At 43.2% G+C, this 27,985-nt stretch overlaps 4 protein-coding genes across 5 annotated transcripts; 2 read left to right on the top strand and 2 right to left on the bottom strand.

Moving 5' to 3' along the window:
* Nucleotides 1-20: 20 nt before the first annotated feature.
* LOC119227511 (RNA-binding protein 25-like) lies at nucleotides 21-9,384 on the bottom strand. The gene is made up of 18 exons (XM_037486345.2): nucleotides 9,200-9,384; nucleotides 8,770-8,893; nucleotides 8,245-8,294; nucleotides 7,868-8,035; nucleotides 7,516-7,573; nucleotides 7,150-7,310; nucleotides 6,852-7,052; nucleotides 6,677-6,760; nucleotides 3,644-3,924; nucleotides 3,156-3,267; nucleotides 2,962-3,051; nucleotides 2,800-2,873; nucleotides 2,558-2,708; nucleotides 1,592-2,150; nucleotides 1,198-1,502; nucleotides 944-1,042; nucleotides 704-751; nucleotides 21-486 (listed from the first exon to the last, which is right to left on the bottom strand). The coding sequence occupies exons 2-18, from the start codon at nucleotides 8,873-8,875 to the stop codon at nucleotides 394-396; spliced, it is 2,640 nt and encodes an 879-aa protein (XP_037342242.2). The 5' UTR covers nucleotides 8,876-8,893; nucleotides 9,200-9,384; the 3' UTR covers nucleotides 21-393.
* Nucleotides 9,385-11,391: 2,007 nt separating this feature from the next.
* arg2 (arginase 2) lies at nucleotides 11,392-17,531 on the top strand. The gene is made up of 8 exons (XM_037486376.2): nucleotides 11,392-11,841; nucleotides 11,947-12,019; nucleotides 15,018-15,192; nucleotides 15,410-15,569; nucleotides 16,015-16,109; nucleotides 16,189-16,293; nucleotides 16,420-16,556; nucleotides 16,683-17,531. The coding sequence occupies exons 1-8, from the start codon at nucleotides 11,728-11,730 to the stop codon at nucleotides 16,871-16,873; spliced, it is 1,050 nt and encodes a 349-aa protein (XP_037342273.1). The 5' UTR covers nucleotides 11,392-11,727; the 3' UTR covers nucleotides 16,874-17,531.
* A 682-nt stretch (nucleotides 17,532-18,213) lies between these two features.
* vti1b (vesicle transport through interaction with t-SNAREs 1B) lies at nucleotides 18,214-22,244 on the bottom strand. Its single transcript, XM_037486389.2, has 6 exons — nucleotides 21,568-22,244; nucleotides 21,422-21,480; nucleotides 20,431-20,628; nucleotides 20,074-20,247; nucleotides 19,746-19,807; nucleotides 18,214-19,374 (listed from the first exon to the last, which is right to left on the bottom strand). The coding sequence occupies exons 1-6, from the start codon at nucleotides 21,662-21,664 to the stop codon at nucleotides 19,281-19,283; spliced, it is 684 nt and encodes a 227-aa protein (XP_037342286.1). The 5' UTR covers nucleotides 21,665-22,244; the 3' UTR covers nucleotides 18,214-19,280.
* A 60-nt stretch (nucleotides 22,245-22,304) lies between these two features.
* On the top strand, nucleotides 22,305-27,889 carry rdh12 (retinol dehydrogenase 12). 2 transcript variants are annotated; one of them, XM_037486377.2, is made up of 7 exons: nucleotides 22,305-22,444; nucleotides 23,126-23,244; nucleotides 24,056-24,211; nucleotides 24,311-24,415; nucleotides 24,663-24,872; nucleotides 26,017-26,206; nucleotides 26,926-27,889. In XM_037486377.2, the coding sequence occupies exons 1-7, from the start codon at nucleotides 22,320-22,322 to the stop codon at nucleotides 27,026-27,028; spliced, it is 1,008 nt and encodes a 335-aa protein (XP_037342274.2). In that variant the 5' UTR covers nucleotides 22,305-22,319; the 3' UTR covers nucleotides 27,029-27,889. The 2 variants fall into 2 exon arrangements, with proteins under 2 accessions (XP_037342274.2, XP_037342275.2); XM_037486378.2 differs by having other exon boundaries at nucleotides 22,366-22,523.
* Nucleotides 27,890-27,985: the final 96 nt, after the last annotated feature.

Genomic DNA, 27,985 nt, shown 5'->3' with positions numbered 1-27,985 from the left:
TTAGGGGAAAAAAAGAAACATTTTATTAAAAAAAAGCATATTTATTAGTTAACACAATGGAGCAGTGCCTCAACATGACAACAGTAAATCAAAGACTGAATCCATTTTGTGGAACAGGTGGGTGGATTGCAACCATTTTTTGCCTGAACAGCATAAACAAAAGGACAAAAAAAACAACCAAAGTTTTATCATGCAATATGTTTGTGCCCTTTCTGTTCACAGCTCAGACCACACACACACACACACACACACACACACACAGCAGCAGCAGCAGCAGCTCCTTGCTGATGGAATGAAGGGTGTATGGGCACGTTGTTTAAAGTCTGCTGGACCAAAAAACTGTGGCTGACAGAACTGTGATCTTAGGAAGTCAGACGGAGAGACACGTCATCTTTATTTCACCAGACCGATCTTCTTTGCTTCAGTTTCATATATCAACAGCCTCCACATCTTTACTATGAAGACTTCTGCTTCTTCGTCAAGAACCTAAACACAAACAGTCTGTTTAGAGAAACTCCACATCAAAACAGCTCCAATTTTATACATATAAGGTTCTGTGAATTACTGACTGAGCGGAGACAGACTGTAAAAATGTAGCAGGCTCGTTAAGTAAAAATGAACTGACTGATACTTAAGTTAAAAAAAACAGCAACTCCAATAGAATATCAATTCGAACACACTTTGGCCGTGTGACTCAACTTACCATGGCAACATCATCAAGAATACCCTGAGGGGTGCTATGTGCCATCACCTGAGTACAAAAGAACAAGTCTCAGACACACACAAATAAAACAATCTATCAATGATTACTAATAAATTAAGTCAGTAGCCTTTTTTTTTCTCAAGCGTCTTTGAGACTACTATAAAGCGCTATATAAATCCAATTTATATTATTATTATATGTTTAGCAGGAAACATTGTTTTGAATTCAATAATCACAAACCTTTGAACAGACAAAATCAACCAGTGTAGCTTCTTCCTCGCCGATATACTCTATAATCTTCTTATTTATCCATGGTTTAATGCGACGATCCATCAGGGTCTAAAGAAAGAAAATTCAGAACATATGGCTTCATTTTCTTTGATCATGTTATCGCTACAAACCCCCCCAAAATCACTTTATTGGATGTTTTGAGGCGTGTTTCATTTTAAAGGTAATGAAATTGTTGCATAACTGAGATGCCAGAGGCTCCCTACCGAGTCAACCATGGTCCAGTCCAGAGGATAGGTGAAGAGCTCCGGCCTGGCCGTGGGGATCTTCTCGATAAGGCTCTTTATGTGCTTGCGTTTCTCTTCTGTGTTGACGCTACCTTTGGCCCCTGGCATTTCTGCCCCATCCAGCCCCAGGCTCTTGTCGTCATCGCCATAGTCCAGAGGGACAAGTTTCCTCTTGCGAGGCTGCTCGTCGGCCTCCTCATGGTCGAACTGGTTGAAGACACTTTTTCCGGTCGGCAGCTTCTTCCGCTTTCCGATGCTGAGCTGGCTGGGACTGTTGGTGGCACCTGGAGAAGAGAAACACTAGTTATTCCTACCACTCAGCAGCTGAAAGGAGCGGGACCCTCCGTGTCCTCGGGATTGCTCCTGTACGCACCCAGTTTGAGACTAAGGCCAATCTTGGGCCGATGCTCCTCCAGGGGTTGGACCTCGGGGGTGTTTTCACCGGGAATGATGATGCCGCAGGGAGAATCGTTGCCAGGTGTGTTTGGAGTCGCGTTCCCACTGGCGGAGGACACTGATGGGGCAATGGTGATGATGGGTTTGAGCGGCGGCTTGGTCTCTTGCGAGTCCTCGCCATCACGGTAGTCTTCCTCCTCGCCAACATCCTCCTCGTCATCCTCTGAGTGCTGCTGGGGGACCCGAGGCATCGGCTCAGCGGGTCTCCCTGACCCTCTCTTCTCCCGGTCGCGGTCCCGGTCTCGTTCTCGATCACGATCCCGTTCTCGTTCTCGATCCCGTTCTCGTTCCCGTTCCCGATCCCGTTCTCGTTCCCGCTCCCGTTCCCGTTCCCGCTCTCGTTCCCGCTCTCGTTCCCGCTCTCGTTCCCGCTCTCGTTCTCGTTCCCGTTCCTTGTGAGCCTTCTCCTGGCTCACGTCCTCTTCGGGTTCGAGTTTCAGAGGAGGCTGCCGTCTGCGCTCTGCCTCCTCCTCCATCTGAACAAGTTCATGCGACATTGACTTTTAATTTGTGTCTGGTGACTGGTGGGATGTTTTAAATTGTATTACAAACCCAAAAATAACACAAAAGGCTAAGAAGACCAAAAACCTAAATTCTTTGTTCAACAGTTCAAGACAAAGCTTTCCCTCACAAATGTGTCTGAATTTAACAGACATATTTCTTAGACTTATTTAGTAGCTTTATTAAGTTGATCTGTGGCGTTTCAAGTGGTTGGAAATCAGAGTAACGAGTGTCGGATTGTCCTCTACCCTTTTCTTCTGTAATCCTGCGGGACTAATAAAGGATAATCTTATGTTATCTCCCATATTTTTTTTGTCGGGAAAAGTTTCTGGTATACATGACCGTTAAGATACCGGCTTGCTGGTGACTACAGTGGACTCACCCTCTGCAGCTCGGCATCGGGGTCAGGGTGACCTTCAGCCAGAAGCCTCTGTCTGATCTCCTCCAGCTCCTCCTTCTCCCTCTTCCGGTCGCGCTCGTCCAATTCCGTTTCCTTTTCCCGGTCACGGAGCCGCTTCTGCAAAGCGCTGCCCCTGGGGATGAGAAAGAGAAGTCAAGCGAAAAAAATACTACAGGAGAAAAAGAAATCGTCTCACGCTTCTAAATGTGCACCACGATAATCACCTGTAGTATTTTGGGTCGTCTCGGTCATCGTCATAATCTTCAAGGAATTCTTTCAGCCTTTTGGCTTCTTTCATCTGAGTTTAAAACACAGTAGCAGCATTACGAAGAGTTCAGGATTGATCATTTGCTAGCTATTTGGATATGGTGTGTGTGCATGTGTACCATTTCCCGACGCCTCTCATCCTCCCGCTCAGTCTCTTTGCTGTAGTCACGAGCCTTCTTCCTCTCACGGATCTCCCAGTTTTTCAGGCGCTTTCAGAAGAAAAAACGTTTTAACCACAACTCAGTCAGACATCAACAAATAAGTCATAGTACAATTATCTTTTAAATCAGAATAAGAGAGATTTGTAATTTACCTCTTGGTAGGCCGCCTCCTTGTCTCTAAGCCTCCTCTCGAGTCTCCTTCGTTCATAAACGTCCTCCTCGTCTTCCTCGCGGTCTCGTTTTTTTTCTTCTCTAGTCCTCTCTCTGCAAAATTTGATTAAATGAGTCCAGCACCAGGAAAACAACAAAAACGTTAAGCAGTGTTGTTGAGCCAAACAGCATTTTTACTGTTATTAGTTGTTTAATTATTTTATATTTGCATGAGCCGGCACACTGGTTTTCTTTAGGGTTCATACAGCTGTATGAGTACAGGGGTAACAGTCAAATATACGCACTTTTCAAGCACTTTCAAGGTACCTAAACCTAGAGTTTCCAACGTGTTTTTAGTGCATATGGAAGCTAAATGTCTGCTAGTAAAGAAGAGAATTATGTGTTTGTTATCTGATTTCTTTTGATGCCGACTCTCTCTCAGTACATATACAAGGAGATGCTTTATTCGAACATCACGGGTCTCACTGACCTCGATCTGCTTCGACCTTCACTGACGTCTCGACTCCTCTCCCTTTCACGCTCCCTTTCTCGCTCCTTCGTCCTCTCCCGCTCCCGATCCCTCTCCCGCTCGCGGTCCCGGTCTCTGTCTCTGTCTCTTTCCCGCTCCTTGTCTCTCTCTCTCTCCCTCTCCTTCTCTTTCTCGCGATCGCGGCGTTCCCTCTCACGCTCCCGCTCCTTGTCCCTTTCTCTCCTCTCCCTCTCGACCTCCAGTCGCTCCTTTTCTTTCTTGCCTTTTTCCTCCTCAAGTTTCTGCAGGAGCCCAACAAGAAGAAAAAGGGGAAATAAAAACTGCTTTATAGATCATCAATACTGAAAGGATCGTTCTAAAATACATGGGTAAACATGTTGTGAGCACTGTAAATGATTTTGACTCCCTTGGCCAGACATGCTCACATACTGCCATGACTCATTGCCTTGGAGAGGCGGGCTGCTGCAAGTGAGGAAGTCCTCTTAGCTCTGGTGTTTCCTCCAGGAATAGTGGTCCGCTGTTTGAGCAGGTTTAATAGAGACACTGCTCAATTCACGACACACTTACTTCAAACCATGAATTACAGGTCAGTCTTGAAACACACCTAGACACTTACGTTTGTTGGAATTAGGGTGAGAAGAAATTAAACCTTTGACCAGTAAAAGTTTTCCAATGTTATGTTTGTTTTTTAAAGCTCTAAACAATTTTTGTCACACCAAAGTGTACATAGATCATGTCCTGACCTCAGCATCCAGCCATCCCCTTAAATCACAAACACTAATATTGAATTTTCACGAATGTAACAGGTCAACTTGACCTCTGCAGCTACTCTGTGCTCGCCGTGGATCTGAGATTATGCGCTGATGTAATAAGGGGCCATTCCAATGACAACTCAGCTGTAGGCAAAAAACATACGGGCAAAACCCATATACCCACTTACAAAAATCAATGTCAAATGCTGAACTGTAATAGATTTGACCTGACGGAAGGGATACTGTGGAATAACATAAACGAGAGGTTTTGTTGCGTCATGTTAAGTGTTGCACATTAATGGAATGCGTCATGCAGTCCACTTCGGGTTTAATTGAAAGTAGGGATAACGGTATTAGACCGAAGATAAAAGTATGCTGAGTCAGCTTTGAAACACTAGGTCAACAAGTTCGAATCACACTCTCTCCAGTGTAAAACGCCCTGGTTTGTTCTTACCTATGGGTGCCAAGTGGATTAAAACAAGCCCAGGCTTAACGTGGCAAATGGCCCGTCTAAGTGAATTACATAATCAACTCCCATGACTTTTCTACGTAGCCCAATGAAATTCAAGGGAGACGTACCAGGCCCCAACGTGGGAGTTGTGTGCGTGGCAGAGTGACAGACGGGAACTGGAAATAAATTGTATTAAACTATGAGGACATCCGAATCCAGATATTTTTTGTGTTTTGTGTGTCTAGAAAAGAGTCTTATGTTTGACTGTATATGAAACCAGGATGCAAATCTCTTGATTTGAACTGCCAATTGATCCAAAATGAATTTTGGTGTGTATGTGGGCTAAAGATTGTGTTGTATTGTCGTAAACCCTGTTGACCGTTTGTCTGAGTTCCAACTGGTTGACATAAAAATCATTCTACCGACCGTTTTGGAGCTATTGGTGTGCAACTCACAGGTGATGAACTACGGTTTCAGCACTTCTCTGCCCCTACACATCCTAGAGGCTATGTGTGGGAGGAAAAGCAAGTCATGTGTAAATTCAAAATAATTAGAAACAAACAAAAACAAAACCTGTGAAGCAGTATGTCTCATAGTTCACCCACGTCAATAACAATGAATAAACATCTGACACAAACCAGATATTCCATTATACCACAAAGAAATGAGGGAAACAGTCTTACCTGCAGGTTGTCTTCTGGTGTTTATTTGGACTCTCCGACCCAATAAATTATATAAAAAACCTCAACCAAGTCAGATTCAACAAATCTCTAAGAGATGATGGTGTTTGATGATATTGGGAATATAGCAACTAATGATAATAAATCAAAATATTTAAAGGGGAGGTTTTGGCCACTTTTGAACCTCACTTCAACACTAATAATCCAATGTGACTCATGAACGCACCCTTATGAATCACATCATGTATGTCCCTTTCATTTTATTGTTTACCTAATGGGGAGGAGTACGACACGGAATAGAAGAAGAAAAAAAAGGTAAATAAATAAGCAATAAAAGCACTTACCTTGTATGTCTTCAGACCACAGAGTGCTGTGGAGGGGCGCTCCCTGCTTTAGTAATACTACATGCTGCAGTTCAAAATACTGCAGTGGTTAGGCTCAATCAGTACGTGTGTGTTCTTCAAAACACATATTGTATCATCTGAGGACCTGCAGAGGTTCACTGAGCTGGCCCGCCTTCTAAAACTAGTGCTACATGCTACATTCATCACTAGCAATTTGTGCATTCCAATTCCAGCACTATTTTATTCCCAGTCCACACAAGAAAATGGAAATAATGCAAGTGAACGGAGAGCCAGTTACCCCTCTGCAAACCCTCCAGAAGGGAGCGCCCAACAAGAGTAAAGAAGAAATGAAAGATCATACTTACATCCTATCCTCGCAACTTTTTCCAAAGCTGAGATTCTGAGATTCATCTTGCTCTAGTCACCAAATGAACTCTACCACATTGGTGGGGTTTAATCAATAGATTAGCTTTAGATGGAATTTCACATTGTGTCCATGCACTCTGTGTGATGACTTCAGCTTGTGCAGAGCTAAAACCTTTCATCTCAAATCAGTAACATCCACTATTCTCGATTCCTTTAATGTTTGAATTTGAATAACTAAGTAGTGTGAATAATTATTAACACACTACGACCCTTCTTATAGTGGACAGTAACAGAACTGTTTCATGCCGGAACTACCTCCAGAGATAATACATATATTTTCCAGCTTCATTTGCGGTTGAGGAATTTCTAAACACAAATGTGGAGGATTTCTTCCTCAAAACTTAAAATGACAACGTAATAACAGCAGGTTGATACATTACCTTGTGCGTGTCCCGGAATTTACTGATCTCTCTGGAAATCAGGTCTCTCTTGTCATCCTCCATCTCCATGGCATTGATATCCTCCTTAGATAAGGAAAGAAAAAACAAACCAAGTACCTATTAGTTACTATGATAATCTACAAATCATTCACCATCTTCATTGTGACAACAATACCTCCTCTTTCTTCTCCTTCCGCTTCTTGTTGCGAGGTTGACTGTCAGGGTCCTGTGAGGGAGCATTGAGCTCACTAGCATACTCTCGGATGAGGACTTCTATTGCGCCCTTCACAACCTGATCACGACGCAGAGTCTCTTCATCAACAACCTCCTCCTCATCGTCGTCGTCTTCCCCGTTCTTAGACCCATCACTGGCCTCCTATATGTTACAGACAGAAAGATTAGGCTTTTAAGCATCGCTTGAGCCTAACCCTATCAGAAGTGTCGCTCTTTTCCTCATCAGGTGAACAGCGTACCCCATTGGCACTGCGCCTCTTTGCCTTCCACTCGTCGAGCTGGGCCTTGGTCTTGGCATCTACCTTCACCAGCAGCTTCTTATCACCCAGGAGCAACTCGTGCAGAAGTCTGAGGGCCCGTAGTGTGGATTCAGGCTCCTTGTACTCACAGAATCCAAAAGCTTACAGCAGAGGAGAGCAGAACCGACAGTTTGATAGATAATAAAGAATTACCAAACGGATAACTGTATTTAGCACTTAAGACTTTCTTTAAACTTGTGCCCCCAAAAAAATGTTAAAATCTGTAGAAAGTGGTGGGATGATACTCTCAAATGAGATTACAGAGATACTATAATGCAATATCTTAATGGGTTGTGTCCTTTTTACCTTGAAGCTTCCCAGAGGCACCTTGAACCCTTTTCCAGCTAAGAACAATACCACATTTCTGTATTGAAAGAAAAAAAGAATTCATGCCATTATTAATTCAACAGTATTTGGTTATCTCTGAGGCATACGTTCACAGGGACTTGTCAGTGGTTATGAGAGATGAGTCACGCGCAAAAAGCTCTTTCAAAAAGTGTTTTGCAGAAAAAAAGCTTTGTGTGAAAAAGAACTGTCACAATAAAATCCTAATACATAATACCAATACTGCATACCTTGATGTGTCAAAATGTACCAACTGTTGCTTCCTATTATACTACCACTTGACACCAAAAAATCTATAACGCCTTCAACTCACCGCTAGAAGCTGTCTGACTAACATGTCAGATGCTTTTTCAGAGATGTTCCCCACAAAAACAGTGGTGGTGGGGCCACTGCAGTCGTCTGTGTCCTTTGCTCTGACGTTGGGCTCCTTCTTTGGAAGCATCGGCTTATGTGTTACAGAGACTGTTGTCGGGACCAGAACCTGCAACAAGAAATTACATTTAGGTATCATAAAACAATAAAGGGTATCAAGTGACAATAAAAGTATCTAATAATAAGTTTAAGCATCAGTTAAACTGCCTCCACTGAGCAGCAGACTAAACTGATAATGTGTGGGGACTATTTATTCAACAATCCATGACAGCTGATGCTTAAATTCACAAGCAGAGGGAAATCCAGTTTCTGACTCACTGTGGTTGTAGGGGTAACGACACCCATATGAACCGGGATCATCGGAGTACCTGGGAATAGAAACGAAATGCAATGAGCACAACCTGTATCACAGCATACAAATACATCAAATCTTATGTTTTTGATTACCCAATGTAACAACCAACTAGGTATAACAAGGAAATGCTGAAGGCTGTATTTGTTTTTCTAGTTTAATTTAATTTGTCATTTCCTGCATATAGTTCCAGTACTTAAGAGATAAGAACTTATCTATAACATGTCTTTTCCTTTACAGGAACATGTAACGATTTGTTTTAGTTTTCATTCAACCACATTGTTTATTTGTGGATTTCAATATATTCCGTTGATTTTAACCGGTGTGCCATCAAATCAAAATATGAGCAAAGTACTCGGGTATATTTACAATGTCAGTTTCTGCTCCTTCATTTTCCGAGCTAGCCCTGAATTGTTGAAATGAGTGTGTCTGAACTAACAATCACACAAAGTAGAAAGGGCAGTGTGTAGTGTGAACTTCTATGACGTTACCTGGCGGGACACCCGGGGCGAATCCCGCATACTGAGGAGGTGGGATCCTGGGAGGTAACTGCGGGATGCCAATCTGCTGGCGATTGAGCGGAGGAGGGTAAGACATCCCGAAATACACAGGAACCTGTAACGAGGAAAGGATGTTCAATTGAAGAGCACAGGCAAAAACACAGTTGACGCTTTTCAGGGTTAAGTTGGGTAATGTCAATTTCATCATTGTATTACATCTTTACCATGGATAGTGATGCTGACCGGCTAACGTTACAAACTAACTAGGTGTGATATTTGCTTAGTCGAAAAGTGGGCTTCCTCCACGTTTGACGTCAATGTTAACTAGCTAAATTAGCTCGAGCTAGCTAGCTAGCTAGCACTCACTGTGTGGCCTTGCTACTTCACGTTAGCTGCAGCGGTCATGTGAGAATTTACTCACCTGTTGTTAAGTGTAAAATAAACCCCAGCGTCTGATAATACTATGACTTATCCGAGTAAAATCCCATTAAATATGGTTAACAAAATAATCTAACGCTAAAGATTAGCGTTATAATTGCCACCGGCGCGCAGTAAGAACACCTATGGATACAAATAACTGGGACCTATTCTTTTCGAAATGAATCATGGGATAGCGCAGCTTTCAATGGGTTTTTCGTACCCTAAACTTAGTCTACCAGGCAATAATATAAAATAAATAAAAACACAATACTAACTAAACCATCAGAAAAATATTCAAGGAAGGGTTCCCATATATTATTACAGAGGGTAATGCATTCCATAGGAAAAAACTCTCTAACACTACGTGATGGAGGGAGGTGTCTCCCTGGTACACGTTAACATAATACATCTGTGCACCTTGCACTTTACCCATTAAAGTAAAATGTATATTCAGGAGAAACAAGCCTTGTTCTATCTTGGAAAAATTGAGCTAGGCTCCATGGCAATATTTATCCGGTCTCTGGCAGCGCTTTGCAAATTGTTCATTCGCATGCTAGACCTTCCATTGCATCCTGCTAATACAGCCTCCCTCGCAGGTTTGACATGTCGTTGGCCTTGTTTCTGACTAGTTAGGCCAGAAGTGTACGTAGTTCTTGAAGTTAACATTTCCTTAGGCAATTTAAAGGTCTAATCAGCTTCTCAGTATCTCTAACAAAAAACTAATGAGAGTTTAATTTACTATTGAAAAATACTTGCATTAATTGTTCATGATTCATTTGAATCTAAAGCCCAAGGATGGCTGATTGTATTTCTATAACTTTCCTTAAAATATAATTTGGCAGATGCGTCATCCAAGAAAACAAATTGTATAGTTTGGTAAATAATCTGAGGTTTAATTCAAAGATAGATGTTCGACCCATACTTTGTTAACCAAATAATAATTTCTGAAGGAATTAATCGGGAGAAAAAGATTTGTACATTTGCTGTGGAGGGTTTTGCCTGACAGGCTGCGCTCGGGGCTTTAAAAACCTCTCGCCATTATTCAATTCTCGAAATTCTTCATTTCCAGCGCTTGATGGCGCTAAATCCATCGTCATTGCCCGAACTGTTCCAGCTGCCCAGTCAACTTCTGCGCAAACCTGGAGCGTCCCTTGGGAAGACTGACCCTTAGTCCACTTCTCAACGGGTCCAGGAGGAGTGACTCGGGACGGAAGCTCAAATATGTGTTACCTTAGTCCGAGGGCAAACTACTCATAAAATCATAAAATGCCCGTCTGGTCATTTTTAGGCAGGAAATCAACTGAATGATTGGCAGAAAACGTGTATTATTGGTGAGAGATGGGCGGGTCGTCCCGAAACACGCAGAGCAGTATCTATCTGACTCTCATTTGTTTATTTGTATTTATTTATTTACTTTCCCTGACGTGAACGCAGATGTACTGTACACGTATTTTGTGTATAGTATTAGTGCTTGTATGAGCTATTACATAGTAATGTGGTAATTTGTAATACGGTAGTTTTTGGCTTTGTCACGCCCAATTCCGGTTGATTACGTCCCACGTAACGTGTAAAATAAGATGGATGTTGTCTTTCTCATAGTTTACCACAATTACAACAGATGAGGACGTAGGCGGTGGTGAAATATGACGACACACATTTTAGTTGAAATGTGATCCGCCCCAAACAGATAACCATTAAAGCTAAGTAATAATCATGTATTAAAAAAATAACATTATGTAGCTAGGTTTGACTCGCCAAGTAACCTACGTAATGCTCATAATATATTTAATTAATGAAAAGATGGAAGTTGTTATAGTGTGGTAGCTACAAATTATATAAAATGAATAGGCATTATTATTTCGCCAATGATAGCAGGACCCGAGATAAGACACCTGTTTGAGTTCCATGGGCGCATGTAGTTGTAGCAACAGGCTGTTATTCCTTGGACACGAGTTGACAAACAACCAGGTCAAATGGAACAATGTACACAAGCCTACATTCCCCACTCGGCTGGGAATTGCAACAGTGATGAGACTGCAATAAAGTACTTCACAACAAACCCGATAGGCACCTGGCCGGCAGCAGCTCGCAGGCCACGCCCACTGAGCGAACCCACTTATTTCACCATTTCCCATTGGCTACTCTGAAGGTGTGTCACTCAAGCTGACGTCAGTCGCTCTATCATAAATTGGAAACCCTGGCCGCAATACAAGTGTACAGGCGTCCATAAACGCCGATCCTCATGGAGGATTCCGAACACCTCCGTGTTTCAAAGAAAGAGAAAGAAATCTGCTTTTATTACCTCTTGTATTCTTCCACCCATGTCCTCCTATTCTCCAGCTCATGAATATTAAGTAGATTTGGGTGCAATAAAGCCAGCCTCTTGCACCATCCAGCCCACATTCAGCATCCACCCGCGCAACATCCACAGCGCCCTCATCAGACTCTCTTCGGCGGCGGCGACCGCACCGATTTGTACCGGGACGATTCGGATTTTCTTTTCTTCTTTTTTTTAAAACAAAGAACAAAATGGCTTTGAGAGGACCTGTATCCCGTCTTCTCAGATCTCAACTCGGACTCACGTTACAACAGAGCAGAGCTCAGTCCGTGGCTGTGCTGGGCGCTCCGTTTTCGCGGGGACAGGTAAAGAAATCGTTTTGTTCCGTTGAAATTTTAAATTAAAATATTACATTTTCAGAAGCAAATCTTCAGCACAAAGTCAACTCCTTCGTGTTCATTTCCACACAGAAACGAGGAGGTGTGGAGCACGGCCCTAAAGTCATCAGAGATGCCGGGCTCCTCGAGAGGCTCTCCGGTTTAGGTAGGTGAGGGGAGCGAGGGTGGAGGTGATGTTGATGGTGGAGGTGGGGGGGGGGGGGGTACAGGCGCAGTCGGTACAGCAGCGTTACGTAAGGTTGGGTGAACCTTGCAGGACAGCATTTAGACCGATTTAACGTTTAGCCGTTGTTACATCACCGGGAGGCTGTAAATAAAAACATCCGACATGTAGCCCGGGAGAGGAACACGTGTTGGGGGATCAAAGTCACCCCCGCTTTCCTTTTTTAATTTGAATTGTTGGCATTTTACGAGACACTATAGGGCGTTACAGTATATTGATACATGTAGTGACCGAAACCCGCCGGTGTCCTGTTTGTTGTAAGGTTCTGGTTAAGTAATGGCGACTACAGTTTCATACGGTCCCCCGGAACGTCTACTAAAACATCTGCCCATAAACAGGCAGGCGCGACACAAAGTAGACCCACAGGCGAGACGTTACAATCCCTGAGTCATGGCAGCCACATGTCTGGCTTAGTCACTCTGGTCCCCGGCACATGGTCTGAAAGGCGCAGGGAGACTGCGGATGTATTTTCCATTCTGTCGACACCACAGACCCCCCCCCCACCCCACCCCACCCGGCCTACATGTAGCCTAAAAACGGTCTTGTTTTTATTTTCCGTTTCAACCGAAACTCCGGCAGCCTCGTGAGGGAGGGTGAAGGGGGAGATGCTTTGAATCTGAAAGAGGAAACCGCAAACGGAAAGAATCCACTATTCATTTTAGCGCAGCAGGTCATTGAGGGTACATTGTGATTGAAATGTCACGCTGCCACACGCGACAAAGGAAAAGGAGATTTAAGAGATTGGAGAGTGACGACAGGAATACTGTAAGAGAAGAGAAAAAAAAGTCCATATAAAGTCAAAGGCAGCCGAGGATACGTAAACTCAGTCAGTACACAGACCGAGCTCCTGTGTAAAATACATACACATGTGGGCTATTGGTGACGATTAACATACATGTATGATGCAGACAATTTGCCCATTTTAAGTGAGCTCAAATAAGTGCAGAGGAAGGAAGGAAGGAAGGAATAAGAAAAGCAAATCTGCCATGGCTTATGGGAGGTCACTTATGTCTTCAAGTAAGTGGTGCCTTTTGACTCCACAGAGGATTTAAACTAGGCTACCTCATGCATGATAAGCTCACTATAAATACACACACTATATGGTTTAACACAGCCTACGGATGAATAAAGTACACCACAATAGACTGCAACACAAGGTCACTCTTAAACTCACTGCTGCACCTCTGCTGAGACAGAATATAAAATGGCACCGACGGGCAATTCAAAAAAGCTGCGTTGTGCAACTCTTCATAACAAATCATCAAGGTGTGCGACAACAAGGCGGAAGAACCTGTTCTTGTATTGCAGGCCTTATGTAATCATGCCTCCGCCCCCATCCTCTCGCTGAATATCTGCACAACAAACTTTCATTCTTCAGGCAGAAGCTGCCCTGTTGTTGACAAATGCCTTTTTTTTAATCGGGTCAATTTTTTAAAACCATTTTCTCCATAACAATATCGTCACCCAAACTGTTGAAATAATTATTTACAGTTTTGTCCAGAATACACAGATTGATATGCATAGGGAATTTATGGCAACTTCTTCACAGATCCATGCACGATTCAATATTGAAATGCTCGCATTTAACAAAAGAAATGCCCACAGATGTCTAAAGCAACGAGTTGGTGAGGAATCTTCTCTCTGGTCCACTTGGCAGCAGTGAAAAATAAACAGCCGGTGTGTTACTAGCTGAGTCCAACGTGGGAAACCGGACCCTAACAGACCTAAACTCCTTCAGACTTCATGTCAGTTCGTCCAAACTGTCTCAGTAGAGGGGGGGGGGGGAGACCTAATCAAAGCAGTACGGTTTAACCCAAGAACTGGGACCATAGCCGCACTCTGTCACTTCCCAGTAAACAGAAGCAGCCCATCGCCGCTTTAACAGACTTCTTTTAATTGTCATGCAGTAGATGCTCAGAGTTTCATCAAGACAAGAGCTATTCCTGTCCCGGCTAGGAATGGAAATGAACCACATTGGTTCCCCTTTAGATCAGCAGCGTAACACTACACCGCCTTGACGGATCACATTGCCAGATGCACCCCCAATAAGGTAGATCACATCGCTTGTTTACTCCACAGTCCATGGCCTAAACCAAGTGGAAATTTTTTCCGGCCTCTACTGCTTGATCTACTTGGCGCAGGGCGGCTGAAAGCTGAGCTGACGTGTGAAACGGGACGCTGGGAAGTGCTCAGTCACTGAAGGGATCAGCCTCCTCGACTGCTAGGGAGACAGATGTGTGCCAGACGCTACGGATGTATGCAGGCTTTTCAACTTTAGTCGACACATGCCGTGTTTAAAGCAGGACGGTCTCTTTAAGGACAGGTCAGGGTCCTAAAAAATAGACAGACGGTCCTAAACCAGCCAGAAAGATGTCAGGGCCCCCTTTGAGGACATGGGGACATTGTAACACCCACCAACTTCCCCCAAATATAAATAGGCTTGTTCCTTCTTTGTTTTGAGTTGATTACATTATAATTTATAAAGTAAGTACATATCACTTTACTTACTTTACTACAGTTTTATTACATTTTGTTAACTTATTCTTTTAAGTAAATTGACTTCAAATGAAGTTGGGAGCCGTACAAAAACGTTTTCCACATTTAACAGGAGCCCATTTAAACCTACCTCTACAGACTTGTGAATTGTCCTTCCTGAGGAGCTCAGCCCAAAACCACCTTATATTTCCAAGAACTCCCTCTGGCCGGAAAGCATTTTACACCTTTGTTGTAAACTCATCTGAACCAGCCACAGAAATGTAGCAGAAAGAACCGTTTCTTCTATAAAGGCAACGGCGATGATACATTAGTGTTATTGTTTCTGTCCCATATTCTGGTTGTGAAGTAAGTTGCATCAAATAGATGCAGTGGCCTTTATGGTCCAGTGTTTTCATCGAGCGCCGCTCTGCGTCTTTGTGTTTAGATTACGCCGTCCACGACTTCGGCGACCTCACCTTCCACCACGTGGAGAAGGACGAACCCTACATGGACGTCAAGTTCCCTCGCACCGTGGGTGCAGCCAATAAAACGCTGTCTGGCGCGGTGAGCAGGGCCGTCGGTGCTGGACACACCCTGGTCATGCTCGGAGGCGATCACAGGTAATTATGGAATAATAAAGAACAACGTTATCCAGTAGGAATCCAGCTTTTTTCCTGTGTACTGACCCCCCCCGCATCAAGATCGTTATTTTGCTAAATACTGTCTAACTTGAAAGCGGTCCACGAGGCGGGAGGTTGGGGCCCGCTGCTCCAAACCCCTGAATTGAAACCGATAAAAACACCCGATGTTAACATGACTGTCCTTTCCATTTCAAAGCCTTGCTATTGGATCGGTGGCAGGCCACGCGCAGCAGTGTCCCGACCTGTGTCTCATCTGGGTCGACGCCCACGCCGACATAAACACGCCGATGTCTTCTCCGTCAGGAAACCTTCACGGCCAGCCGGTGGCCTTCATGCTCAAAGAGCTGCAGGACAAGGTGAAACTTGAGAATGTGCACTGCGTCTTTGAGATAATGACGTTCAAGGGAAACCCATATTATTTAGGAAGAGCTTAACTCAAAGAGGCAAAAAAAGAGAGAAATGCTTAAAACCCTAATAACAAATAACTAGGATCCGGTTGAGTTTAAAAGCAGACTTGTAAAAGTGAATTTGTCTTCTAAGAATGTCACGTGACACGTGACATAAAACTAGAAACTCACCCAGTTTCTAGGCCTGGGGCCTAACATCCTTTAGCTGTGATGTAACCACAACAACAACCAGGCTGCAACGCTGACATACCATCTCTTGTGCAAACACGGCCGGATTAAGCCACGCCCCACTGAAAGAGATGCAAAACTATTTTCAGTGGACTTTTTTTCCCCGTCCCTGCAGACACAGTGTACATATCAATATATTCCATTTAACTTTATCTCAATCCGTCAGATGCCAGATATCCCAGGGTTCTCCTGGACGAAGCCCTTCCTCTCCTCGAGGGACCTGGTCTACATCGGACTACGGGATGTGGACCCCGGAGAGTAGTGAGTGGAAAGTGACCACCTGTGGCTGAACTCAGACTGCGGAAACCGCTCTTGATGTGTCTGGTTTTGTTTACTACAGCCAAATCCTGAAGGACCTGCAAATCCAGTACTTCACCATGAGGGATATCGACAGACTCGGCATCCAGAGGGTCATGGAAGTCAGTCTCGACCATCTTTTGTCAAGGTAACGGATCATATTCCCTCCCACGTTGAACTTCAAATACAAGAGTTTTGTTGTTTCATACATTTGGTGAATCCAAATAAGTGCAGATGTCCCTGAATTCACGCCTCGTTGTGTTACCTTGAACAGAAAGCAGCGACCGATCCACTTGAGCTTTGACGTCGATGCGTTCGACCCGTCTCTGGCTCCGGCCACGGGAACGCCAGTGAACGGCGGTCTGACCTACAGGGAAGGGATCTACATCACAGAGGAAATCCACAACACAGGTACAGACCCTCGAGGACACGGTGGTAGCCTCACACGAGGCCACATGGTCGCCTTTTCTCCCCGTGGAGCTCTTTTATCGTCACGTTTTTCTTTTTTCGGTGTCTTAACTCCTGAATGTGTCCCAGGTCTGCTGTCCGCCATGGACCTGGTGGAGGTGAACCCCATGCTGGGGGCCACCCGACAAGCGGTGGAGGCCACCGCCTCTCTAGCGGTGGACGTCATCGCATCGTCTCTGGGACAGACGAGAGAAGGCGCCCACGCCTCCATCGACGAGATTCCCTCAGTGAAGGTCGACACGGAGCAGCTTCGCCTCTGAGAGCACGACGCCAAGCTTTGAACTTTACCGACATCACCCCAGAGCATTCCACTATTCTGAATACTACGGAATCTAAAAGTAGCTTAGGGTTTCTTTCTTCTAATCTTGGTGCGGTTTCATGATGAAAACCAGCTTAGGTCTGGATTAATTATTCTATTAAAAAAAGGGTTTTGCAGACTTGCGGTAAAATTGATAATGCTCAGACAAAATTATTGATAGATATACTGTTTATTTAAACAGCAATACTAACTTATTTAGCTCCTGTATGTAATAAATGAAGCGTTAGAAGACACAGCTGCCACGTATTTATTATGCTTTTTGTGAAGCGAATGAACCTGGCTCAGATGTATGCTAAACCAAGTTTGACTTAGTTTGAAACCCGTAGTCTAACCTGGACTCGCACATCTGTTTAGTGGCTGTGTCAGTTACTAAAAACTAGAAATGATGTGTTTGCACTTTGGACCAGCTGTGGTTACTGTATTTTCTTTAGAGTCTACTTTTGTATTTTCACGATGAACCTAGCAGTACACATATTAGTGTCCAGCCTGAAATTTAACTGAACTAATGTTTGACTTGATGTGGCAACTAAATGACACTTGTTGACGTAACAAAGCGTTTGTACCTTGTTTTAGTCTTCCATAAATGTGATTACATTTTTCGTTTGAGTAAATGTCTCATTTTGTTCTATTTTTAAAAGGTACAGTACTACTCGGTATTTACATTGCTGATGATTAGTTCTAGGGTCATAAACCAGACGAAACAAAGTCAACCTGATCCCTCACAGAGAAACTAGTCAGCTCAAAATATAAGGGGGTGGGGGGGGTTGAAATATTCCTGGCATCTTTGAGCTAGACGTAAAGTTATACTGCGAAGCATCTACAACATACAGATGACATGTTGTCCCATTTTCTCTACTAAGCTCAATTGTACCTGTAGAATCTTTGGATTACTCCATGTATAAAAGATGACAACCATACTTTGATACTTGAATCCATCCTTTATAGTTGATCATGTTTCCCAAATGTCATGACAATCCATTCAATAGCTTAGCTAGGTTGAGATAGTTCACTATAAAAACATGAACCTCTGCGTTGTGCAATCATTAAAGTAAGAGGATCGCTTAAGTAGGGAACATCCTCAGGGGACAATGAATGTCTTTGCAAAGTTTCCTTGGCAATTCATCTAATAGTATTTGAGATATTTCAGGGTGGCTGACCAAGCACCGCTGCTATACTTATAATCTTGATGCATGAAAAAAAAAATTGACAATGTTTGACTGGTATAAATTGTTATTAGTGTTGGTGGAATCACAGTGAGATTGATGTTAAGAATCACTTCAATCCCATAAAATTGTAATTTATTTGAGACACGAAAGCAATACTCAGACAAAAGATTCACATATTTATTTCACCTGATCCCCTAAAGAAGGTCAGCAAACATGTTTTTGTTCTTGGAACCACTGTAGGAAAGCATGATATCTATGTGGAAGAAAAACATCACGGCAGATGTTCCACTTCAAAAACACGGCATTGAGAAGAACCCTATCATCATTATTTGGGAATTAATTCCGTAGTAACAGGTGCTGTTTACCCAGCACTAGCCAGGTCTGAGGCTTGGGCCTGGAACACATTTGGTGACTTCAGGTCCAAAGCAAATGTTTTTCTAACTTTGTTTGAAATACCAGATACGATGCAAACAAAAGATTAAATTAGCTGTAAAGATTTGGTGACCATCAGATAAGGAACAGTAGAGCTTTTTATAACATTGCTTTGCATGTCATACAGCGATCACACGTTATTTACGGTTTAGTTGCATGTATTAAGTTTTCCCCCCCAATTTTAATTTCCACAACTGACTGATCTGGCCTCAGGTTTTTAGTAGTCAGAATAGAAAAAATTAGCTAAATACAATCATTTGGATGTGGAGAATTATGACTCAACAACAAAAGAGATTCAACTAGTATTCAAAAAATACTGTGGATTGTGGAACAATACATTTGCTTAGAGTTAATAATTAAGGATGCCAACTTAGAACTTTCCATCAGTAACATTTCCCAGGGACAGTGAACAGAGGATTACAGATGCATGCACATCGTACTCAAGCGGGAAATAAATAGTCAATTAACAGTTTGATGAAACTGAACATTTTAGGTAATATTTTGGGTGTGGAGTTTCTGTAGGTCCATTAGCAAGTTCAACAATCATCATTAGTCACTCCTGACAAATAAACATCACCTGCCAATGGACAGAATCCCCCGTCGGTAAGTGTCAGTGTCCAGATCTATTCACAGAAACCGTTGGTTGGCTGCAGCATTGATGCTGATGATAGTCAATGAAGTCAGATGAAGGGAGTCCGGGTTTGACCTCAATCGAGAGTTTAAGAGTTTTTCGGTTTCTGTTTAGTTTGCTCATCGTCGGAAGAACTTCAGATAAATCACAGCACCCAGAATGGCCAGCTCCATTAAAATGATGACACCCAACAGCAACTTGTTCGTCACCAGCCTTCGAGAAAACACGATGAGACAAAAGGCCTTTGATCCACAATTGTAGTTCATGAAACTTCAACTTAGCGATACAAATGGTGCTTGATGATTTTCTTTGCCCTTCAACAGGTTAACCTGAATATCTTTAGGTTAAGACGGTTTAAAGACAAAATTATAAAGGGCATGTAGGATTACATTTGATGGATTTGGTTGAAACCTAAATAATAAACATTGTAAATTCAGTATACCACTATAACACAGACAAGAATCACCTGACATCCGGTGAAAGGCATACAAATGAACAAACTGAAGCAATTGACTAAGCATTTGATCATTTGGTGCATTTATTAAAAGCAATAAAACTGGATAACAACAGGGAATAAAACTTACCGGCGTGACATGGCACGAAGAACTTTTCTACTCCGACTGAGGTTCTCTCCAGTATCCACCAACTTAAAAGAAAATGAAAGACAGAATAGATTTAACAAAACTTAACCTGAAAACAACCGTATGTTAAAGTAATAAAATAAATATTGATCATATCGACCCAAAACCGCTTTGGGCCTGAAACTAAGAAAAATTGTGAACCGCTTTCACAACACGTTATCAAACAGACAGAATCAAGTGACTAATATTGAAGAAACGGTATCCGCTTTAAACTCAATGGAGCATCACAATCTTGTCTCGTATGGCAGCACAGCAACAATTCTCAGCTCACTCGGTTCCTGGTGCGGTCCAGCTGCTCCCTCTGCCCTCCCAGCTCCTCGATGATATCGTTGCCGATGTGGTCCGTCTCAGCGGCGATGCGCTGACTGCGCTCGATACTCAGGCTGGCGTTGTTCAGAGAGTCGGTGCCCTGGAGCAGCAAAGCTCTCTGGGCCTGCAGGTGGGTCTGCATCGGTAACAGGATGACAAAATCTGCATCAAAGACTGAAAACTCAAACATTTTCTAATGATGATATTTTGGAGACCTGATCAAATTTATTTTCCTTTAAAGGTTTAATAAACCATGGTTCATAATGAGATGAGAGTGTTCTCAAAACAGCAATTATAAAATATCAAAGTCAACACTCACACTTTGTTGGTTTTGAGATGAATAGAGGGCATGCTGACTTCCTTCCACTGTCGGGGAAGACAAACCGAAGCCGGTAGTGCAGCTTTTCAGGTCCCTCTGCAGCTTGCTCAGGTCCCGGCGATACATGCGCAGCTTGGTACTCATTAAATTTCGGTAGGAGGAAGGTGCAGCACGCAACTCTTCTTCCATTCCTTGCAACTAGATACAGAAAAGAAAAAAAACTGTAATTGCACAGGTAGATGTTTCTCTGTGAATGGAGTGTGAATGCATTAACAGCGAAGAAACAACAATAGGATTAGGTTATAATCTAATTAACCCTTTCCATACCAAAAGACAAGATGGATCAGTTTCTCACTAGTTCTAATACCAGTGGAAATAGTTTTGGTCTAAGAAGAAGTAAATAACATCCTTGTCCCCACAGTGTTTTACTAAAGGGGGATATACGTTTATAACCTCTGGTGAACCTCTGATGTAAAGCTTCTAGTTTTACCAATGACTAGTAATTTCTTCTATTCCGATTTTCATGTTGGCTCGTTCTGACCTTTACATTTGACATTCTGGTTGATCCATTTTTTAGTGTTTAGTTCCCCACACACACAAAACATTTTATTTGTTGTGCAACCCCACCAATCCAAGATAACAGGACTTGGTAAAGAGTAAACTAAAAGGATGAAAGACAACAAAAACACATGGAGCAGTCCGGTCAGTCTCACTGTAAACTGTAAAATGCTTCATGTTTGTCCTTTATTTCAGCAATGTGTCCATTTATCTCTTCCTGTAGATTGCTCATGTGACTGTGTGAATGTGCTATGAAAATACCATCGAAGATATGGGTCATGACGTTACATTTAACACACTGGGCCAGGAAAACTGTTTAATTTCTGTTTCAACATCTTTCACCGTTTTCAGCTCTACCATCGTCTTCTTTGTTTCTCTTTAGGTGTTTGTTGTAATCTGTTAAATCCCTGCCACAACAATCAGGTCCGCTCACCACTTCATCAGCCTCCCCGTGTCTCTCATCGAAAGTCCTCACCAGCCTCTTCCTGTCCTCTGTAGACACAAAGCGAGTTGCAGTTTTTAAAGCAGTTAGTGAACACGAGCTGGTAAATCAGATCAAACGCGTTTAGTGAACGTTACCTCCGGTGCATCTCGGCGCTCCCTCGCGCATCAGTTTGAGCTCCTCATACAAAGATTTATAGATTTCTTGCAACTTTTCGAATTCCTCTGACGACATTTAGACGGACTTCAGCTTCCTTTTCCGGAGAAACAACCTCGGCTTTTGTAGTGAAACACAACACGAATCGCAGTCGCGTTAGGTTTAAGATAATCTATGTTACTGTTTTTCTTTCACGTTAATAAGAATCCCGGGACTTCCGCATGACGGACGTCGTCGTGATCCAGGGACAAAAACGCCGGACCAAAAGTCAAACATAACAGAATTTTTATCATTTAACTTTTTTTGTTTGAACAACGGTGAATGGTTAAATGTAAATAATACATGTACAAGTGATGCCAAATAGTGGTAAAAGATTATTTAAAATCACCGCGACAGCAGTTTTGCTCAGGCACGCCACAGGTAGCTTTTGCTACGCCTTCTGGGAAATGACGTTTGGAGAGATACGCGATGATATTTTACATTTTACAATTAATTATTTCATATAATTTAAAAGTGGATTGTTTTTTTTTGTGGGATCAATTGTTTTCTATTTTTTATTGATGTACGGATGTTCTTGTCTTTTTATTGTGTTTTTGTATCATGAGGTCTAACAAGCTGCCAATTATTATTATTATTATTATATAATAAATATGATTCTACTCATCTATTTATGGATACATAAATCAAATGTTAATTTCCTTTTTTGCTGAGCCATAAAAACAATACAATTCCCATGATTCTGTCCGCGGTGCAGCTTTCCAGCGCGCCGCGCCCCGCCCCTTTTTGCTTTGACATCAGCTGTTCTGCCCACAGAGCAGAGGCATCCTGCTGGAGGAGACGGAAAGGCGCACATCCGCGGTGAGATGTTGCTTTTATTAATTGTCGCGGGCCTCGGAGTGGTGACGCTACTGGTGATTTTATTTGCACCACACATAAGGTAAGCATCAATGCACGCACCGATTGACTCTCACATAACACCCAGCGACAAGCACGTCACGTATCGGTTGTTACTTGCTTGACAGGGCATCACGTTGCACTGATGTAATCATTACGCTGAGGTTCATTTGCATTACATAAAACACCGCTCGTCCACACAACTCAGCGCATCGCTATTTTAAAGGTTGTCGTTTCCACCCGCGTCACGCATTAGTTCACACGACGCTTACTGATATTTCACGCATACAAATCAATGAAACAGAATGATGTGGGAGTTTTTTGCAGAGAGGTGAAGCGGGAGTCCATCTGAGCGTCGCTCGGGCCTATCAGCAGGCGCGGCGTAGGAGGAGCTCTATTTGTGTGCATTACTCCATCGCAGCGATTGGTTGCGAGCCGGCCCCTGCCCGGTGGCGTGGGTCGCATGACTTGAAGCTCAGCAGCACTGCTCGTTCTCCAAGTTCCTCTGTGAATAATTAAGCCAGACTGTCCATATGGCCGATCCTAATGGGGACAGAACTTGGGCTGCTACTCCCGGTGCCAAGGGAGCGGTCTGCCGTGGTCCCATGTCCCCAGTGGTAATCACTGTGCGTTGTGTGTTAACAGAAAGTATGCGGCAGGAGGAGTGTGCAGCTCCACAGCTAGTCTGGAAGGCAAGGTGGCCCTCATCACCGGGGCCAACACGGGGATCGGGAAGGAGACCGCCCTGGAGCTGGCAGTGCGAGGTGACACACGGCACAGGCTGCTCTTTACACCCATAATCGACCCCTGACCACAGGGAAAAAAACTGGTGTCTGTAGGGTTACGAAATGAGAATGAAAAGTATGTTTCAGGAGTACTTTGAATACATATAGAAGATGGGAAATGCATACAGTCATTTTTTCGGCTGTAGGCCTTTTTGAAATGCTACAGCACAACAGAGTTAATGAAAAATGAAAGATGGCTGAGTTCCATTTAGTTGCTTCAGGGTCCATTTATTGTGTGGGCCGTCATACTGGGACTCTTGAATAGAACAGAGAGCAGTAGTGTTATTCCTGACAGCTGGGACTTTCCTACAATAACAAGACAAAATGTCTGCTGTCAAAAAGTTACTTACAAGAGGTTATTTTTCTCTAGGTCCAATTAAAGCATCTGCTACACCCTGCAAACTTTGCTTTATTTCCTAAGGTGTCATTTTATTTAAGCCTTTTATTTAGAAAATAATATTACATGGGAATTTTGAAAGATTTAAAAACAACTCTGCAATGAACCAAATCTTAACCCTCGACACTAACATTGTACTGTAGTTTATGATCTTGAGTTGACCTTGCCATGTTACTACAGCAATGCTTGGCTCGAGGACCTAAGATGTGTGTTGTCTGGGACAAACGCCGCCCTGCATCACTGAGCAACCAGATTAAACCAGACATCCCCTTTAATAAATGGCTCTATGCCGCAATAAGCCGACACAAGCACCCTCTCTCCTCTCTTCTATGAATGAATGCAGCTTCAATTTTTTTCCATAGCTTAGCTGCTACTAATTTATTCACACGACAGGGGCGCGGGTGATCATGGCGTGCCGAAATGTGGACAAAGGAGAGGAGGCCGCGGACAGTATACGAGCCGCGTACCCCGAGGCGCAGGTGGAGGTTCGGGAGCTGGACCTGGCGGACACCTGCTCCATACGAGCCTTCGCTCAGAAGTTTCTAGCCGGTGAGCGCAGAGTCTCTCCACACAGCTTTGTTGTTGCTTAGCAGGTCTCACAGCTGCCATGTTTCTCTCCCTCTCTTTGGGTTACGTTCTTTTTCTCAGAGGTCAACCATCTTCACATCCTCATCAACAACGCCGGCGTGATGATGTGCCCTTACACGAAAACCATTGACGGCTTTGAGATGCACATTGGAGTCAATCACTTAGGTGAGACCGGCTGGATCAATACATCCTTAAACTTGATGGGATAACTTGGGTTCTTCTTTTTTTTTTTTTACTTACTACTTTTGTGGGGAGTTAAATGTGAATAATCACATTATCGTCTGACAACATTAAGACAATCTATCGCTTTAACAAATACCTACTATCTATGTATGTATTCACTCACATCTGCTTTATTACTGCTCCACATTCATAAGATCAGCACTGACCGAACGCGTCTTCCTTCCGGCAGGGCACTTACTGCTGACCTCCCTCCTGATCGGGCTGCTGAAGCGCAGTGCGCCGGCCCGGATCGTGGTGGTCTCGTCTCTGGCTCACAACTTCGGCTGGATCCGTTTTCACGACCTCCACAGCCAGGGGAGCTACAACAGTGGGCTGGCATACTGCCAGAGCAAACTGGCAAACGTGCTCTTTACCAGAGAGTGTGCGCGTAAACTCAGAGGTACACAACACACACAGCATGTGAGTGTAGCAACAGTACAGGGTTAGTCACAGATGTTGCAACCTCAACTTTCCGCATTTTGAATATGGTTGTCTTCTTCTTTTAGAGAGAACAGATCGTACGATTTGTTATCCCACAAAACAATACGTTGTCTGGCCTAAAATGTGAAGTCATAAAAAATCTTCAACCTTCCGAAATTCTCCCACACTACTCCACTCCTCCGTTCTCTTCACTGGTTACCAGTGGCTCCCCGCATCCACTTAGAAACATTGGTGCTCACGTACCATGCTGTGAATGGATCGGGTCCAGTCTACATCCAGGACATGGTGAAACCCTCCATCCCAACCCGCACACTCCGCTCTGCATCTGCCAAGCTGCTTGTTCCTCCCTCCGCTGCTTGTTCCGCACTCAGCAAGTTCACATCTCTTTGCTGTCCTGGCTCCTAAATGGTGGAATGAGCTCTCTGATGACATCAGGACCACAGAGAGCCTCTACATCTTCCACAGATAACTCAAGACACACTTCTTCAGGCTCTACCTTGACTAAAAACACTAACAAACCGTAGCACTAAAATTGTTCTTATAATGGCACTTTTCTATAACATGTTTTGAAACTTGTACTTTCTTGTCACTTGTTCTTCTGAGTTTGTATCTCTCTTGAAATGCACTTATTGTCGCTTTTGGATAAAAGCGTCAGCTAAATGACATGTAACTTAATGTAACAGTGTTTTCTAATTATCAGCTTGAGACCGCTGATTAGAACAAAAACAACCAGGCGCATGCCAAGCAGAGGAGTATCCTTTCACTCTGTTTGGCAATGAGGGAAGATTAAAACATTCTGTTTATTTCAAGGCAAGTCTTACTGGAGCCTACAGTTTAGCTGTTGGGCTTATCTCCATGTAATTAAACAGAATTAGCTTGCTTGACGACCAAATTAGGCCTAGAAAAGATTCACAGACCAATACTCCAATAGAAAACAGCATATGAGAATATATATATATCATTCCCCTTTTATGATCTTTAGACATTTGTTTCATGCAATTAAGCGGCTTTTGTAAATATGAGTTTTTATGACATCATCTTTCCTTTTAAATCAAACTGTTTCTGGATGTGGCACATTGTGATGTTCTTGGTTGTCCCCACAGGGACCGGCGTGACGGTGAACTCGGTCCATCCCGGGACGGTGAACTCTGACCTGACCAGACACTCGACTCTCATGACGATATTTTTCACCGTCTTCTCCACGTTCCTAAAAACCCCGCGGGAAGGAGCACAGACCAGCATCTACTGCGCTGTGGCAGACGAACTGCACTCAATCTCTGGGAAACACTTCAGGTGGGTGTCTGGGATTGGAGCGAGACAAGAAGAATAAAACGTCCTCCATGTGACGCGGCCAGCCTGCTCTTAACTTCTCTATTAACGACGGCGAGGGAGTTTCAAGGCACAGTTTGCAGCTTGGAGGAGGGTGATGGACACGGAACAAAGGATTTTTCTAATTGAGTTTGGCGAGTCCAGGTACAGATGTAAACAAACGAAAGCATGAATGCTCTCCAGTACGAGAGGGACATTCAAGGAAACAAATGCGAGACAACCATGAGCTTGTAAACTTAGATTTTTAAGTGTTCTTTAGGACATTTGATGGCTTGATTTACTAGTGTGGACGTACATTATTTAGACGCCAGTAAACGGCTCCTTTGAGGGATCCCCCAGGTGATTCAACTTGGTCCAGAGGGGAAAACCGATGTCGGCAGTGAATTTCACCGAAGCCATTTTGACATGATCGTAGCACAAAAGGATTAAGCCACGTGTTTACGTGGCTTTGAAAGGAGCAAAGTTGGGAGATTCAGTAGGTTTAATTTACCTGAAACGTCACAGTGGAGTGAAAGAGGAAAGAAGTCCTTTGTGTCTGCTTGGCTCTGTCCCCTCCCGACACATCGAAAACTTTGCTACACATTTATCGAGCCCAAGTTGAAAGGGAAATGAGATCACTGCACCCATGGTGATGACTCACAGCGCCATTATCCCACGTGTAATAACCCTTTCTTTCATTTCAGTGACTGCGCCCCTGCCTTTGTAGCCCCCCAGGGAAGAAGCGAGGACACAGCGAGGAGACTGTGGGTTGCCAGCTGTGAGCTTCTTGGTATCGAGTGGGACTGATTCAACTTTTAACCACCATTCATCTCAGTTGTCAAAGGGGGTCCTTCGTCTTCCTTTGATCATTCATTTCATTATGGTTTTGATGTTCTGTACTTTGAACGTTTCTTACCTAATAAGCAGTCAGGTAATACTGTAACAGGTACTATAAGGTGAAGTTGCTTTTTTGTGTAATAATGCAGTAATTACATTACAATAACCTTGAGTATTTGGTGCTCCTCAAACCAAAATCCACTGTATTATGTAACCACAAATAACTTTTGACTATTTTTGTGACACAATGTGAATACAGTGTAGGCAAAAAAGCAACTTGATGTATCGTAATGCTGTAGGAAACTGAGGGGTCAAGCCAGGGTAAATGACCAGCATCTTTATCGAATATCACGTTCTTTTGATCTCTCCAGAATTTGCAGTTAAATTGGTTGACTTTTGTGCCAGCATTTCTAAACAACTGCAGGGGTTATTATAGCGTTTCCATGTTGATACAAAATTAGTAAACTATCAAAATATCAGCATCTGTCTGAGCCACGTTTACCGCTTCAATTGCATAAATGTATTTTGTGATAATTGTAGTCAGTCTAGGTTATAAGGAGGGTTTTCTATATGAACCAAATCCCACTTAGAATCATGTCACTGGCAGAGTTCATCCCAGGATTTGCATTGCCAAAAATTGCATTCTACAGGAACTACAGTTTTGCATTTTTAAGGATCTCCCTAGTCATGTTTCCTTCTCAGCATTCACATGCAAGGTTGCCAAGAGTTTACATTCTGTGTTTTATACAAGTGAAACATGCCTTTTACTACGCTTACATTCATGTTAAGAGTTGAATGTTTACATTTGATGTAAATAAACAGATTACTATACGTTTGCTTGTATTTGTCCTTCCAAATTCCAGTTTTAGATCAACAAAACGCCATCAGTAAAGTGTGAATTGGATTAGTAGACAAAAACAGTGAAAT

The sequence above is a fragment of the Pungitius pungitius genome, chromosome 14, assembly GCF_949316345.1.
Source record: "Pungitius pungitius chromosome 14, fPunPun2.1, whole genome shotgun sequence".
Classification (NCBI taxonomy): Eukaryota; Metazoa; Chordata; class Actinopteri; order Perciformes; family Gasterosteidae; genus Pungitius; species Pungitius pungitius.
Note: the sequence above shows the minus strand (reverse complement) of the source record. Positions and strands in the feature narration are given on the sequence as shown.